The sequence below is a fragment of the Phyllostomus discolor genome, chromosome 7 (genome assembly GCF_004126475.2).
Source record: "Phyllostomus discolor isolate MPI-MPIP mPhyDis1 chromosome 7, mPhyDis1.pri.v3, whole genome shotgun sequence".
NCBI lineage: Eukaryota > Metazoa > Chordata > Mammalia > Chiroptera > Phyllostomidae > Phyllostomus > Phyllostomus discolor.
In genome coordinates, this window is record NC_040909.2 from 10,330,883 (window position 1) to 10,342,745 (window position 11,863).

Here is an 11,863-nt window from a genome sequence, read left to right on the forward strand (position 1 = left end):
TTCCCTGCGCCTGGCCCGTAGGCGACTGTTTTGGGGCGAATTTTGTTTTGGGGACAAAGTCGGCGCATTTACAGTCAAGATACAGTTAGCCAGTAGCTCTCTGTGGCTCTTAAACACTTGAAATGTGTCTATTATGACTGAAGAACTGAATTTTTTATTTTGTTTTGTTTTATATTAAAAGCTGGCCCCTGCTGGCATAGCTCCGTGGATTGAGCGTGGGGCTGCGAACCAAAGTGTCCCAGGTTCGATTCCCAGTCAGGGCAGATGCCTGGGTTGCAGGCCACGGCCCCCAGCAACCACACATTGATGTTTCTCTCCCTCTCTCTCTCTCTCTCTCTTTCCCTTCCCTCTCTAAAAATAAATAAAATCTTTTTTTTTTAAGATTTTATTTATTTACTTTTAGGGAGGGAAGGGAGGGAGATAGAGAAACATCAATGTGCGGTTGCTGGGGGTTATGGCCTGCAACCCAGGAATGTACCCTGGCTGGGAATTGAACCTGGGACACTTTGGTTCCCAGCCCATTCTCAATCCACTGAGCTATACCAGCCAGGGCAAAATAAATAAAATCTTAAAAAAAAAAATTTAAAAACTGAAGCTGTGTGGAATTCTTTTCTCTTAAAGATGACTTATTTAGTATCGGCAAACTGACATTTCTCTTTAAGCACTGAAAAAAAGTGAGGATCAGAATTGAACGTGCTGCAAATTACCCACACACCCAATGTCTAAGACTTGTATTAATTACGCCAAATAAAATGTTGTATTAATAATTTTTATATTTTACCTGTTGAAATAATAATGTTTTGGACTGTTGAGGTTAGGTGTAACATATTATTAAGATTAATTTTACCTCTTTCTTTTTACTTTTTTAATCTGGCTACTAGAACACTTAAAATTACACATGCGGCTTGCACTACATTTCTATTGGACAGCGTTTGTTTATCTAGACGGCTAAGATTATGGTTGTCTAGAGAGAAAACCATAAAAAAAATCCAAAGATTAAGCTTCTCAAGTGTTCCTGCCTGAACACATGGGTCACCGGCCAGCAGTGATCACGGAACGCTGCGGGTGGCTCATCAAAATGAGACAAAAAATATGCACAGAAACAGACCAGTTTCTGTGGAGAAGTAGGGACGGAACGGCCACCCCCTCTAGTGGGGAGCGTGCTGATTTACCGTCCAAACCAGCTTTTATTGGGTTCATTTTGCATAAGAATTCAGGTAAAGCACATTACTCATTGTGAGGAAGTAAGGATCAAAGGATAAGTAACAAGGAACTCTGAGGGTCTATTATGAGTCAGGGTCAAAGAGCTGTAAGACTTTAAGGAACAAACTAACTTCCTCCTTGGACCCTTCTCATTCAACTGAGAGCATTCTAAACAAAGAAGGTTTCACAGGAATTTAAATGTTCTTTCTTAGGCCTGATCACCCGGGGAACCCACCCTTTTCAGCACAGGGGGGCACCACCCTGTCATTGTTTCAAGCTTAGGTGGAGCAAGGGAAGTAAGGCAGCCGAGAGGTTAAGAGATTTTCTTGCAGAGCAGGAGGACTCGGGCTTTGTCAAAGCCAAAGGGCGAGAGTCGGTCACCCCCTTTTCCGTAGCCCTCAAAGTCCTTCTTTTGGGGGCCTCCCACATGATCGTGCCTGTTTTAGATCGTTCCCCCCTTGGGGAATCTTACCCGTCATTGGCTAACTGACCAAGCACTGGGGTCCAGGCAGGGTGAGGTATGAAGGAGCAGAAGCAGTGCTCCTGTCAGGGAGATGAGCTTGTCTCCTTGCTGGCTTACAGTTCCAAGGGCGTTCCCTTAGCCTTAGCCTAGGAGGGGGTTACAGCTTCTGGTACCAGGCAGGGTGGTTCCCAACACCTGCCGCTTTTCCAGTGGGGAAACACAGGCTGCGATTTGGCTGAAAGTTCATGAAGGTAAGCACGTGCTTTCTGAGCACCCTTCCCCCAGCTCCCAACCGGTTTGAATTGCCCTCAGGCGTGAGCAGGACCAACTTGCAGTTGGACTGACATCCAGTCGCCCTTCCTGCAACTGAATGCAGGCCAGGTCCGGCTGCCTGCCGCGAGCCAGCCAAACTCGTGAGACAGGTGGGGTGAGTGGGAAAGAGGCTAATTTATTCAGATGCCAGCAGGCTGAGGAGATGAGGGAACTCTTGTCTCAACGCCCATCTTCACGTCTCAGTGCAGGCAGAGGCTTTCCTGAGCAGGGAGAGGGGAAGCAGAACAAAGAGGTGGAGGGGCCAGGGGTGAACAGTTCCCTACATGCAGACCAGCACAGTCCAGTCTGATAAGGACCTCAGCATCAGTGAAGGGGTGGTCTGGCATGCATCATCCTCGTTTTCATCTTCCTTGTTTTACCTCGTCCTGCTTTTGTGGCTGAAGGTCCGCAACTCTCCTAGAGCTGGGAGGACTGAAGGTTCAAGTCTGTGTCTTTTTTTTAAGATTTTATTTATTTATTTTTAGAGAGGGAAGGGAGGGAGAAAGAGAGAGAGAAACATCAATGTGCAGTTGCTGGGGGTCATAGCCTGCAACCCAGGCATGTGCCCTGACTGGGAATTGAACCTGGGACACTTTGGTTCGCGGCCCGAGCTCAATCCACTGAGCTACGCCAGCCAGGGCAAGTCTGTGTCTCTTGAAGGATTCTTGCACAAACACACTGTGTATCTACAAGCTACATATTCATCAGAGTCGACATCTACAGAAATAATGTCAAAAGAATGGTGGAGTGGATTACAATCCCCAACTGTTACATGTCCACACAAGGGAGGTTTCCTTCATCTTCAGCAGCAGAGCTCCATCTGGAAACAGGCGTCCCTGGGTGTCTTTCATGTGTCAACACGACGAGGCTACAATCCCCAGTTATTCGCTCAACACTCACCCGGGAGTTGCTGTGAAGGTATTTTGTATCTTCGTCAACAGCTACAATCAGTTCACATCTGTAAAGGAGATCCTCTTCAATAATCTGAGTAGGCCTAATCTAATCAGCCAGAAGGCTTTAAGAACAACATTGAGGCTTCCCTGCTCCAAGTCTGTGCCCTCGGTTCCTGCCCAAGAGTTTCTGCCCTGATGGTCGGCCCCCTGCAGCTTGGACTTGCCAGTCTCCACAGCTGCATAAGCCAATTCATTGAAATAACTATCTATCTACCTATCTATCTTAATATATTGGCATTATATGTAGTAGCTATTACAATAGCTACATTAATTAATACAATTTTTCCCCTCTGCAAACTGTTACACCTTGCCCCCCCCCCCCGCCCCTTGGAAGGCAGAGGTTATGTCTGCCCTTCCTTGTGCATCCTGCAGAGCCCACTGAGGCAGAGTGGCGGGGTGCAAAAACACATGGACTTCGGAATCAGACAGCGAGTCCTACATTTGACCGTGACTTTGTCACCTGCCAGCTGTGTATTCATCTCAGCTTCCTTCATCTGTCAAAGTGGAGGTACTATCACCTACCTCCCAGGGTTAGACTAAAGATCAAATGAAATAGCACGTGTTTAGTAAGAGGCCAATCAAATATAGAAATTATCAGTGCAGTGGGGGCTCAACAATCATTTGTGGACTGAGTTAAATATTTACAGGCATATTGGCTGGCTTTCTCTAGATCAGCGGTGGCCCAAAATAGCTCATCAACGTTCTAGATAGAATCTTGCTATGTTTGAATGCATAACCCGTCTCCCGGCTTGTTTCCTTGTCCTTGCATGGAGAAGGAGCACCTGCGAAGTTTAGACGGGTCCATGAGAAACACGAAAGGAGAAACTCCTCTTTGCAGTCAGGACCGCTGCGTGGGTGAGCCCTCACTTTCCATCACGACACGTGGACTAACCCCACACCAGCTTACTCCTGACTTGAACCCAGGCGAGGAAACAGACGTCTTGAAGGTGATGGTCACGGTCCCTGCAAAGGCTGCACTGGCATTGTGGTACACCACCACGAAAAATGTGGTGTCTCTCGTGGTTCCCGGGGCACCACCATGGATAATCCTGCAGGACCAGACGAGCGGAGACAGAGAGAGAAAGCATCTCCCAGGTCTCTCCTGCACAGGACCAGGTGCTGGTGAGGCAAACAGCTGAAGGGTCCCAGCGGTCCAGGACCCAATTCTGGCGTCACCCAGCGTGGAGCAGACAAACGAGAGCAATGGATGGAAGCGGGACACAGCAACACTATGTGACTCACGTAGCACCTGCTTAGAAGGGAGTGAGCTATTCCCAGCGGTGGGAGCAGCCCTCCACCCCTCCGCCGGCCGGGACCTCAGCTTCTGGGGAGGCGTGGGCGTCTTCCTGGGTTAGTCTCAGGTGAAAGTGAAATGATGCCGTAAAAACAGGATGGGCTTTGCAGGCCCACAGACCCACCCTGAACCCCACATTTCTATCCATGTGACTCTAGTCGAGTTCCCACTTGGGACATCTGTTCCTTTACCTGTAAGCTAGGAAAAAGGATGATCTCCTTCTAAGAATTCTTTTTAGCATTAAATTAACCTAGCCAAAGCTCCTGGTACAGGCTCTGGTATATACTAGTCACTGAGCAACAATAACCACCCTCCCCCCACCCCTTTTAATGTCCACTGCTTATTCCACCACCATGGAGGATGTGGAGGATCAGTGAGGAAGAATTCCCTCACGGGGACAGGTCATACCTCAGGGGGGTGGCTAAGGGGCTGACAGAGCCACCCTGCCCGGGAAGCCAGTGGAATGAGGCTTACGTTCCTCTGGGCTGCAGTAACCAGGAACCTGCTAGAGGCGGCACGGCCCCACCCACTGGTGTCTCCCCTCCTCCCTGCTCCTTGACCAGGAAAAGCCCATCTGAGCTGCAGGCTGGGATGGTGCTCCGAGCCTCACCCAGGCAGCCCATTGTGGGGGGGAGGGGGCAGGCTGGAGCAAGCAGACACCCTTCTCCTCCGAGTCACAGTGGAAGATGGCATACTCAAAGCCCAGCCTCTCCATCTCTGTGATCCAGAGAGAGAGGGGGGCGCCTTCCGTTGTTTAAATCTAGAGAGAACAGTCGAGCTCGTAGCCGGGACCTCAGGCTGCAAACTGACCCTCCGCATGGCAGTGGTCTCCAGGGCGGTCAGCACCTGATTGTGGGGGGGAGGTCCCCGGGAAAGGCCAATGCCTCAGCTTCCTTCTGCATCTCCTGGGGGGTGGGGGGAGCCCCAGAATCCTCTGAGGGGGAAGAACAGCTTCCAGGGAGGGGAAGAGATTAGCAGTGTGAGTGAGGGGCGGAGTGGAGGAGGCACTGCCCATGAAATCAGGATACCGATGTTTCCATCAACCGAGGAACAATATTAATCTGGCACGCCCTGACTTTGGAAGATTGAGGATTAAGCGGGCCAAAATGCTTCTTGTAAAATAAGGAAATGGGCCTCCTCCTCTAACCCCCACAGGCCTGAGGTTTGTTTAAGAGAGTTGTATCTGTACAATACGACCTCCAGGGAACTTGGGGTGGGTTAGACACCTTCATTAGAAGTCAAGGGTAAAGCCTCCGATACAAAGCCCCTGCACTTTTGTCAAGAATCTCAAAGCAAAATTTCTAAGGACAGGCTAGTGTATCAATTTAGAAGTCTTCCAGCGGGCTCCTCCTGTCCTTTAAATGTTACCCGTCTTCTGCCATTCTTGTCTGTTCTTCCCCCAATTCAGGCTCTCAGCTCAAACTGGCCACCAGAGGGAGCATGCACCCGCTGCCCAGCGGGTTCCGGCTGGGGGCCTCCAGCATTGGCGCGAAACCCGAGTGCTGCCCACTGCCAGCGCCACTGAGCTGCCAGCCATGCACCAGGGTGAGGGCACTGACCTTTATCCCTGGGCACTGCCCCTTCCCCATTCCTTACTCATGCTGCACCTGTCTGGGTGGACAGGTGTGTCAGGAGACTCCAGGAGTGACTGGGGACAGGGGTGAAGACGGCCCTGAACCAGGAGTCCGGGGGTCCTGATTCTGGTCCATTCGCTGTGTCACCTCGCTAGGCCTCAGTTTGCTCACTTGTGAAATGAGTGGGTTGAACTGGGTGGCCCCCAAGTTCTTCTTCTGAACTAATATCTTGTGAGCATAGACTCTCCGCGTCCAGGCTGCTTTGTACCTGGCTCTCAGGCTAACGATGCCCCGCCCCACCGGAGACGCAGGAGAGGGGCTGCAGCACAGAGCACCTGGGAGAAAATGCGTGCGCACAAGCAACATTTTGCCGACCGTTCAGCGTTACTCAGCCCCCAACCTGCCCCATCCCCCGCCCCTGCAGCCCGGGGGGAAGCACTCCAGATACATGGGGTGGGATCTTACCAGGGACAGCTTTGGCAATCCTAGCAGGGTCTGCTTCTTTTAGCAGTGTCGATGGCCTGGAAGGCACACCCACGACATCTACAGCCTTCTCCATGAGTTCATTATACAGCCCACCGTGACGGGGCTCCGGCTGGCACCGGGTGGGGAATAATCCTTTACACAGGGCTGGAGGTGACTGCTTGAGACCTGAAAAGCCTCAAAGAGTACGCCTGGCTATGCCACGTCAGACTATGCCACATCAGACTATGCCTGATACGATTCCAGTCTGACTCATTAATTCGTGCCTTTATTCAACAGAGGGGCCTGTTTTCACCAGGCAGAGCCTGTGCAAATGACCAGAGGTGAGAGAGAGCATGTCAGGTTCCCAGACTGTGCAAGTGGTAATGCCTAGCAGGAGGGGAGGAAGGCAAGGGAGGAGGCCAGAGAGAAAGCGTGGGGCCCGAGCCGCCACATTAAAGAATTTGAGTTGTATCCGGGAGAGTTAGAAGCAGAAGGATGAAATAGCCAGATGTGCACATGGGAACTTGTAGCCTGGTCAAGCCTCAGGGACCCTGGGGAGTCTGGCTGAGACTGGGTTGGCCAAAAGTTTGAGGCCAGGGAATTCTTTCAGTCCTATGGAGGCAACTCTTAAACACTGTGAGCTACCAAATGGCCGGCAGGTGGCGGAGAACACAGCTTCGAAACCCTGTGTAACCCTTTCCCCTAAATCAAAGTTATGCATTTAACTTACAAGGAAACAGAAGCACCAAACATTGAAAGTAAGTTGCCCAAAATCACACAGCTAAAAAAAAGATTACGAAATGAAATTTGTCATTGCTACTTTTACCCTTTATTGGGGTCCTGCTACCTTAACACAATCATTTAATCTCAGAAGCTTCAATCACTCAAAAAAACCCACAAAAACCCTCTTATTTCATAGGCAATAAAACACTGACCTCAGAACTATAGCACTATTTGAAAGTGTTTGTGAGAAAGTGTTTTCCAATAAACTCAACTAAAAAAATGTTATCATCCACGCGCCAAAACTATTTTCCCAATAAAACGTCAATAAGACATTTTAATTCCTTCATCCTGTGGTGAAAACATAACACAACAAACTAATCGGTAGTTTGACAAAAATAAAGCCACTCGAAGTCACACAGCCGTGCAAGTCACACACTAGCACAAGCCGTGCACGGTGCATTCGGATTATGGTTGTACCGTTCAACCTCCACACGTCCAAAGCAGTTTGTGGGTTGTAGATTAGACGTCAGGCAGTTCTGTGAAGCAGGCACAGCGAATGTCACCGTCGTCATCATCCTTATCTTACAGACGACTTCCTCGACTTCCTCGACACTCAGAGCTCGGTTTAGGGCTGCTTGTAACTGGAGGAGCAGCACCCACAGCAGGACGTTCCGAGGCATCCCTTTGATGTCCGGTCAGGAAGGCCCTGCATGGTTCGAGACCCAGAGAGGCACATCTCACTTTACAAGTGTCAGCTCCTCCAAATGGTCTTCACTGGGTCAGAGAGCGGAGAAATCCTGGCAGGCAGCAGTCTGGCAGCAGCTGGAGGAGACCCCTCCCCAAGTCACACGCCAACCACAGAACTGGTCCATCCATCTGTGTCCGGCATGGCGGACCCTCCCGGGGTGCTGGCTGCGCTCACAGTCTTGTCTCCCAGAATTCAGCCTGCCTCCAGGCCACGCTGCGGAGCAGCCCGGCGCAGGGAGCAGGGGGTGCTCGTGAGAAGACCGGGGACTCGCTGGCTGATACAGCAGACAGGGTGGAGCTCCCACGGCTTTGAGACTTAGCGCTCTGGAATCCCAGTTTGGCAGCCTCTTAGGTTAACAGTAATCGTCTGCATGACTTCCTGGCCCTGCCCTCTGTGGCTCCATTGGTGGGAATGTTGTCCTGTAAACCGAAATGCCACAGGTTTGATTCCTAGTCAGGGCACATGCCTAGGTTGCAGGTTTGATCCTCGGTCAGCGTAGGTGTGAGAGGCAATTGGCTGATGCAGCTCTCCCTTTCTCTCCTTCCCTTCCCCTCTCTTAAAAAAAAAAAAAAAAAAAAGAGTTTTTGAAGATAAATGAGAGAATGGTGGCTAAGAGTCCAGTTCAGAGTAAGTGTCTAAAAATGTGAAAGTCCCTCTGCCCTGTCCCTGTATCCCTCCTGCCCACACCATTTCAGCTCCGCAAGTGCTGACTGACGGCTTCACTGTGCCAGTGTGAAAAGATGTAACAGTTGAAGTTGGGAACACACTGAATACATGTATGAAATATAAAATAAAGCTACAAGATGTGGATAAGAAAAGTGAAAGCGCTAACCCTCAGATAACTAGAGGGCAGGGGGAAAGTAGAAATACGTGTGAAAATCGGGAGGAGAGCCATTCGAGCACAGAACAGAGACCAATGTCCAGGGTGTAAAGGCGGCCATGGAGGCCGGGATGGTACAGTTGGGGGAGGAGGGATGAGGAAGGTGCATGAGGCTGGCTCTGCAAGGATTTTTAGGCCCCGTGGCAGAGGTTTTTCTATTTGTTTGTTGTTGACAATCAATAATCTAAGATTCAAGAAGCTAGAATAAAAGAGTACATGAAACCCAAAGAAAACAGGTAAGATAAAGATAGGAGCAGAAATTAATGAAAAGACAACAAAACCCCAGAAAGTCAACAAAGCCAAAAGCTGGTTCGTTGAAAGGATGAGTAAAAGTGATAAACCCCATGAAACTGATCCAGAAAAGGAGAGAAAGCACAAACGACCAAAATCAGGAAAAAGGAACATGACTTCAGATCCTTCTGCATGAAAACAGACTATGTGAGGACATGAGGAAGAATTGTAGATGGATACGTTTGACAATTTAGATAAAGTGGGAAAAATTCTTAAAAATAACAACTTTCAAAAAGTGAGACAAGCAAAGATAGAAAATCTGAATCATCTCTACCTGCCAAAGAAACTGAATGCAGAGTTTGAAATCTCCCATAGAGAATCCCCAGACAGCTTCGCTAATGATTTTCAGCAAACATCCAAGGAAGAAATAATATCAATTTTTTATAAACACTCGTTCAGAAAATCACAGAAAAGGGAGTAGTTCCCAACACACTTTTGGAGGCCAAACCTAACATGGCATTGTAAAAAGAAGAAATTTCAGGACAATATCTCTTGTCAACATAGGTACAAAAATCACAGAGAATTCGGTGATTTTTTTTTTAAATGATCACACCAAGAGGTGATTTTTTCCCCTAGGGAAAATACAGGCTGATTTAAGCTAAGAATCAATCAATGTGATTCACCACATTAACAGAATAATGGAGAAAACTATATGATCACTTCAAGTGATAAGAAAAAAAAAGCGTTGGATAAAATTTAAATTCATATATCATACAGACACTCAGAAAACTGGAAAAAAAACCCCAAAACAAACATGCTTAATGGCATAATATATGCACTATTTCCACAGTCTCTGGAAGTGGAGAAGACTGACTTGCAGCTGTAGGACTGCATTTGATAGGAACTATATCTTGCGTCCGGAACCACGTTTCTGAGAGTGAAGGGATACTCAGACCGCAGCACGCACCCGGTCTGTCTTTGGAGGAGGCCTGGCGGCGAAAGCGGCGGCCCGTCTGGGGGCCACGTGCTCACAGAATGTAGTCCGTGCTGGAGGAGCGGAAGGAGTGCTGAGAAGGTAAGGACCTCTCCTTGTATTCCTTGGGGATTGTTCTTACGTAGAGGAGGATGTGGTTGCAACTTTTCTGAAATATTTCCGAGAGGTGTTTCTTGAACTTCTCGCCCACAAAAGCATAGATAACGGGGTTGACGCAGCAGTGAGCAAAGGAAATGATTTCCGTGACAGAGGTGGCGTAGGTCAGCCGCTGGTTCATGAGACACCCATCCAGGATGTGCAGGTCGTGCAGGGAAGTGAGGAAGAGGACCACATTGAAGGGGACCCAGAAGACTAATGATACAATGACCACGATGAGCACCAACTTGATGGCCTTGGCCTTGTTTTGGTTTTGGCAATTCTTCAGCTGGTGCAGGATGCTAATGTAGCAGAACAGGAGGATGGTGAATGGGATCAACAGGCCTAAGATGTTCATTTCAAAGTGGGTGAAGAGCTTCCACTTTACAGTCTGTTGATCGTAATATGAGTAACACTCGAGGACGCCATCTTCAGAGGACACTTGGTAAAATACCACCAGTGGGCTGGTGGCCATGCCGGCGGTCAGCCACACCACCAGGGTCAGGGCCGTGCCCATCCTGGCTGTCCTCACCTTCATGGCATACACGGCGTGGACAATGGCCAGGTACCTGTCCACACTCATGAGGGTGATGAAAAACATGCTGCTGAAGAAGCCAATGTAATAAAAGCCAGAGACCACCTTACACATGACAGTCCCAAACACCCACTGGTGGAGGTGATAGTGCGTCAGAAAGGGGAAGGAGAAGACAAAAAGCAGGTCTGACAGCGCCAGGTTCAAGAGGTATATGTCTGTGATGCTCTTCAGCTTCTTGCAGACAACAAGGACCAGAATGACTAGGCTGTTCCCGAGAAAACCAAATACAAACAGGAGGCAGTAAAAGACAGCAAGAAGCAACCTGCTCTCTGTCTGAGTAATTTCCACATCACAGGGGCTTGAGAGGCTGTCGGGATAGTAGTAGTCAGTTGCTGTCACATTGGGCTCGAGCGTATAATCCATCGAGGCAGGAGGACCTGGTTGCACGGGCACCTAAGAGACATGCATACCTTAAAAATGTTTTAATTTAAAGAATATGACTGAGTGTGTCCTCCAACCCCTGATTCCTATGTTGAAGTTCTAGAGCTTTGTTACAGATGAAATGCTTTCGTCCCTCTCCCCAAATTCCAAAATGAATCATAGCTCAAGTCTCACCCATCCCTGTTTTATTGTAGGTGATATCTAGACGAGACTTTGGACTTGAGGACGTACAGATGGCCAACAGACATATGGAAAGATGCTCAATGTCACTAACCATTAGAGAAATGCAAATTAAAACCACAACAAGAAACCACCTCATACCTGTCAGAATGGCTATTCTTAATAAATTCACAAATGACAAATATTGGCGAGGATGTGGAGAAAAGGGAGCTCTTGGGCACTGTTGGTGGGAATGTAGACGGTGCAGCCACTGTGGAAAGCAGTACGGAGTTACCTCAAAAAATTAAAAGTGGAACTGCCTTATGACCCAGTGATTCCACTTCTGGAGATTTATCCAAAGAAACCCAACCCACTGACTCAAAAGAACATAAGCACCCCTATGTTCATTGCAGCGTTATTTAAAATAGCCAAGATTTGGAAGTAGCCTGAGTACCCATCAGTAGATGAGTGGATAAAACAGCTGTGGGACATTTACACAATAAAATACCACTCAGCCAGACTTATCTTTTGCACCAGCGTGGATGGACCTGGAGGGTATTATGCTATGTGAAAGAAGCCAGTAGGAGAAAAACAGGTGCCATGTGATTTCACTAATATGTGGAATCTAATGAACACAATATAGAAATGAAATAGAAACAGACTCATAGACACAAAGAACTGACGGACATCGGTCAGAGGGGAGACTGATAGTGGGTTGGCTGAAATAGGTGAAGAGATTAAGCCAAAAAAGCT

At 48.5% G+C, this 11,863-nt stretch overlaps 1 protein-coding gene across 1 annotated transcript; it reads right to left on the bottom strand.

The window, feature by feature from the left end:
- Nucleotides 1-9,781: 9,781 nt before the first annotated feature.
- On the bottom strand, nt 9,782-10,959 carry CCR8 (C-C motif chemokine receptor 8). Its single transcript, XM_028518989.2, has one exon. The coding sequence runs from the start codon at nt 10,931-10,933 to the stop codon at nt 9,875-9,877; it is 1,059 nt and encodes a 352-aa protein (XP_028374790.1). The 5' UTR covers nt 10,934-10,959; the 3' UTR covers nt 9,782-9,874.
- Nucleotides 10,960-11,863: the final 904 nt, after the last annotated feature.

Excerpts from the sequence above, each read along its gene's own strand:
- CCR8 (XM_028518989.2), bottom strand. The coding sequence starts at position 10,933 with ATGGATTATACGCTCGAGCCCAATGTGACAGCAACTGACTACTACTAT.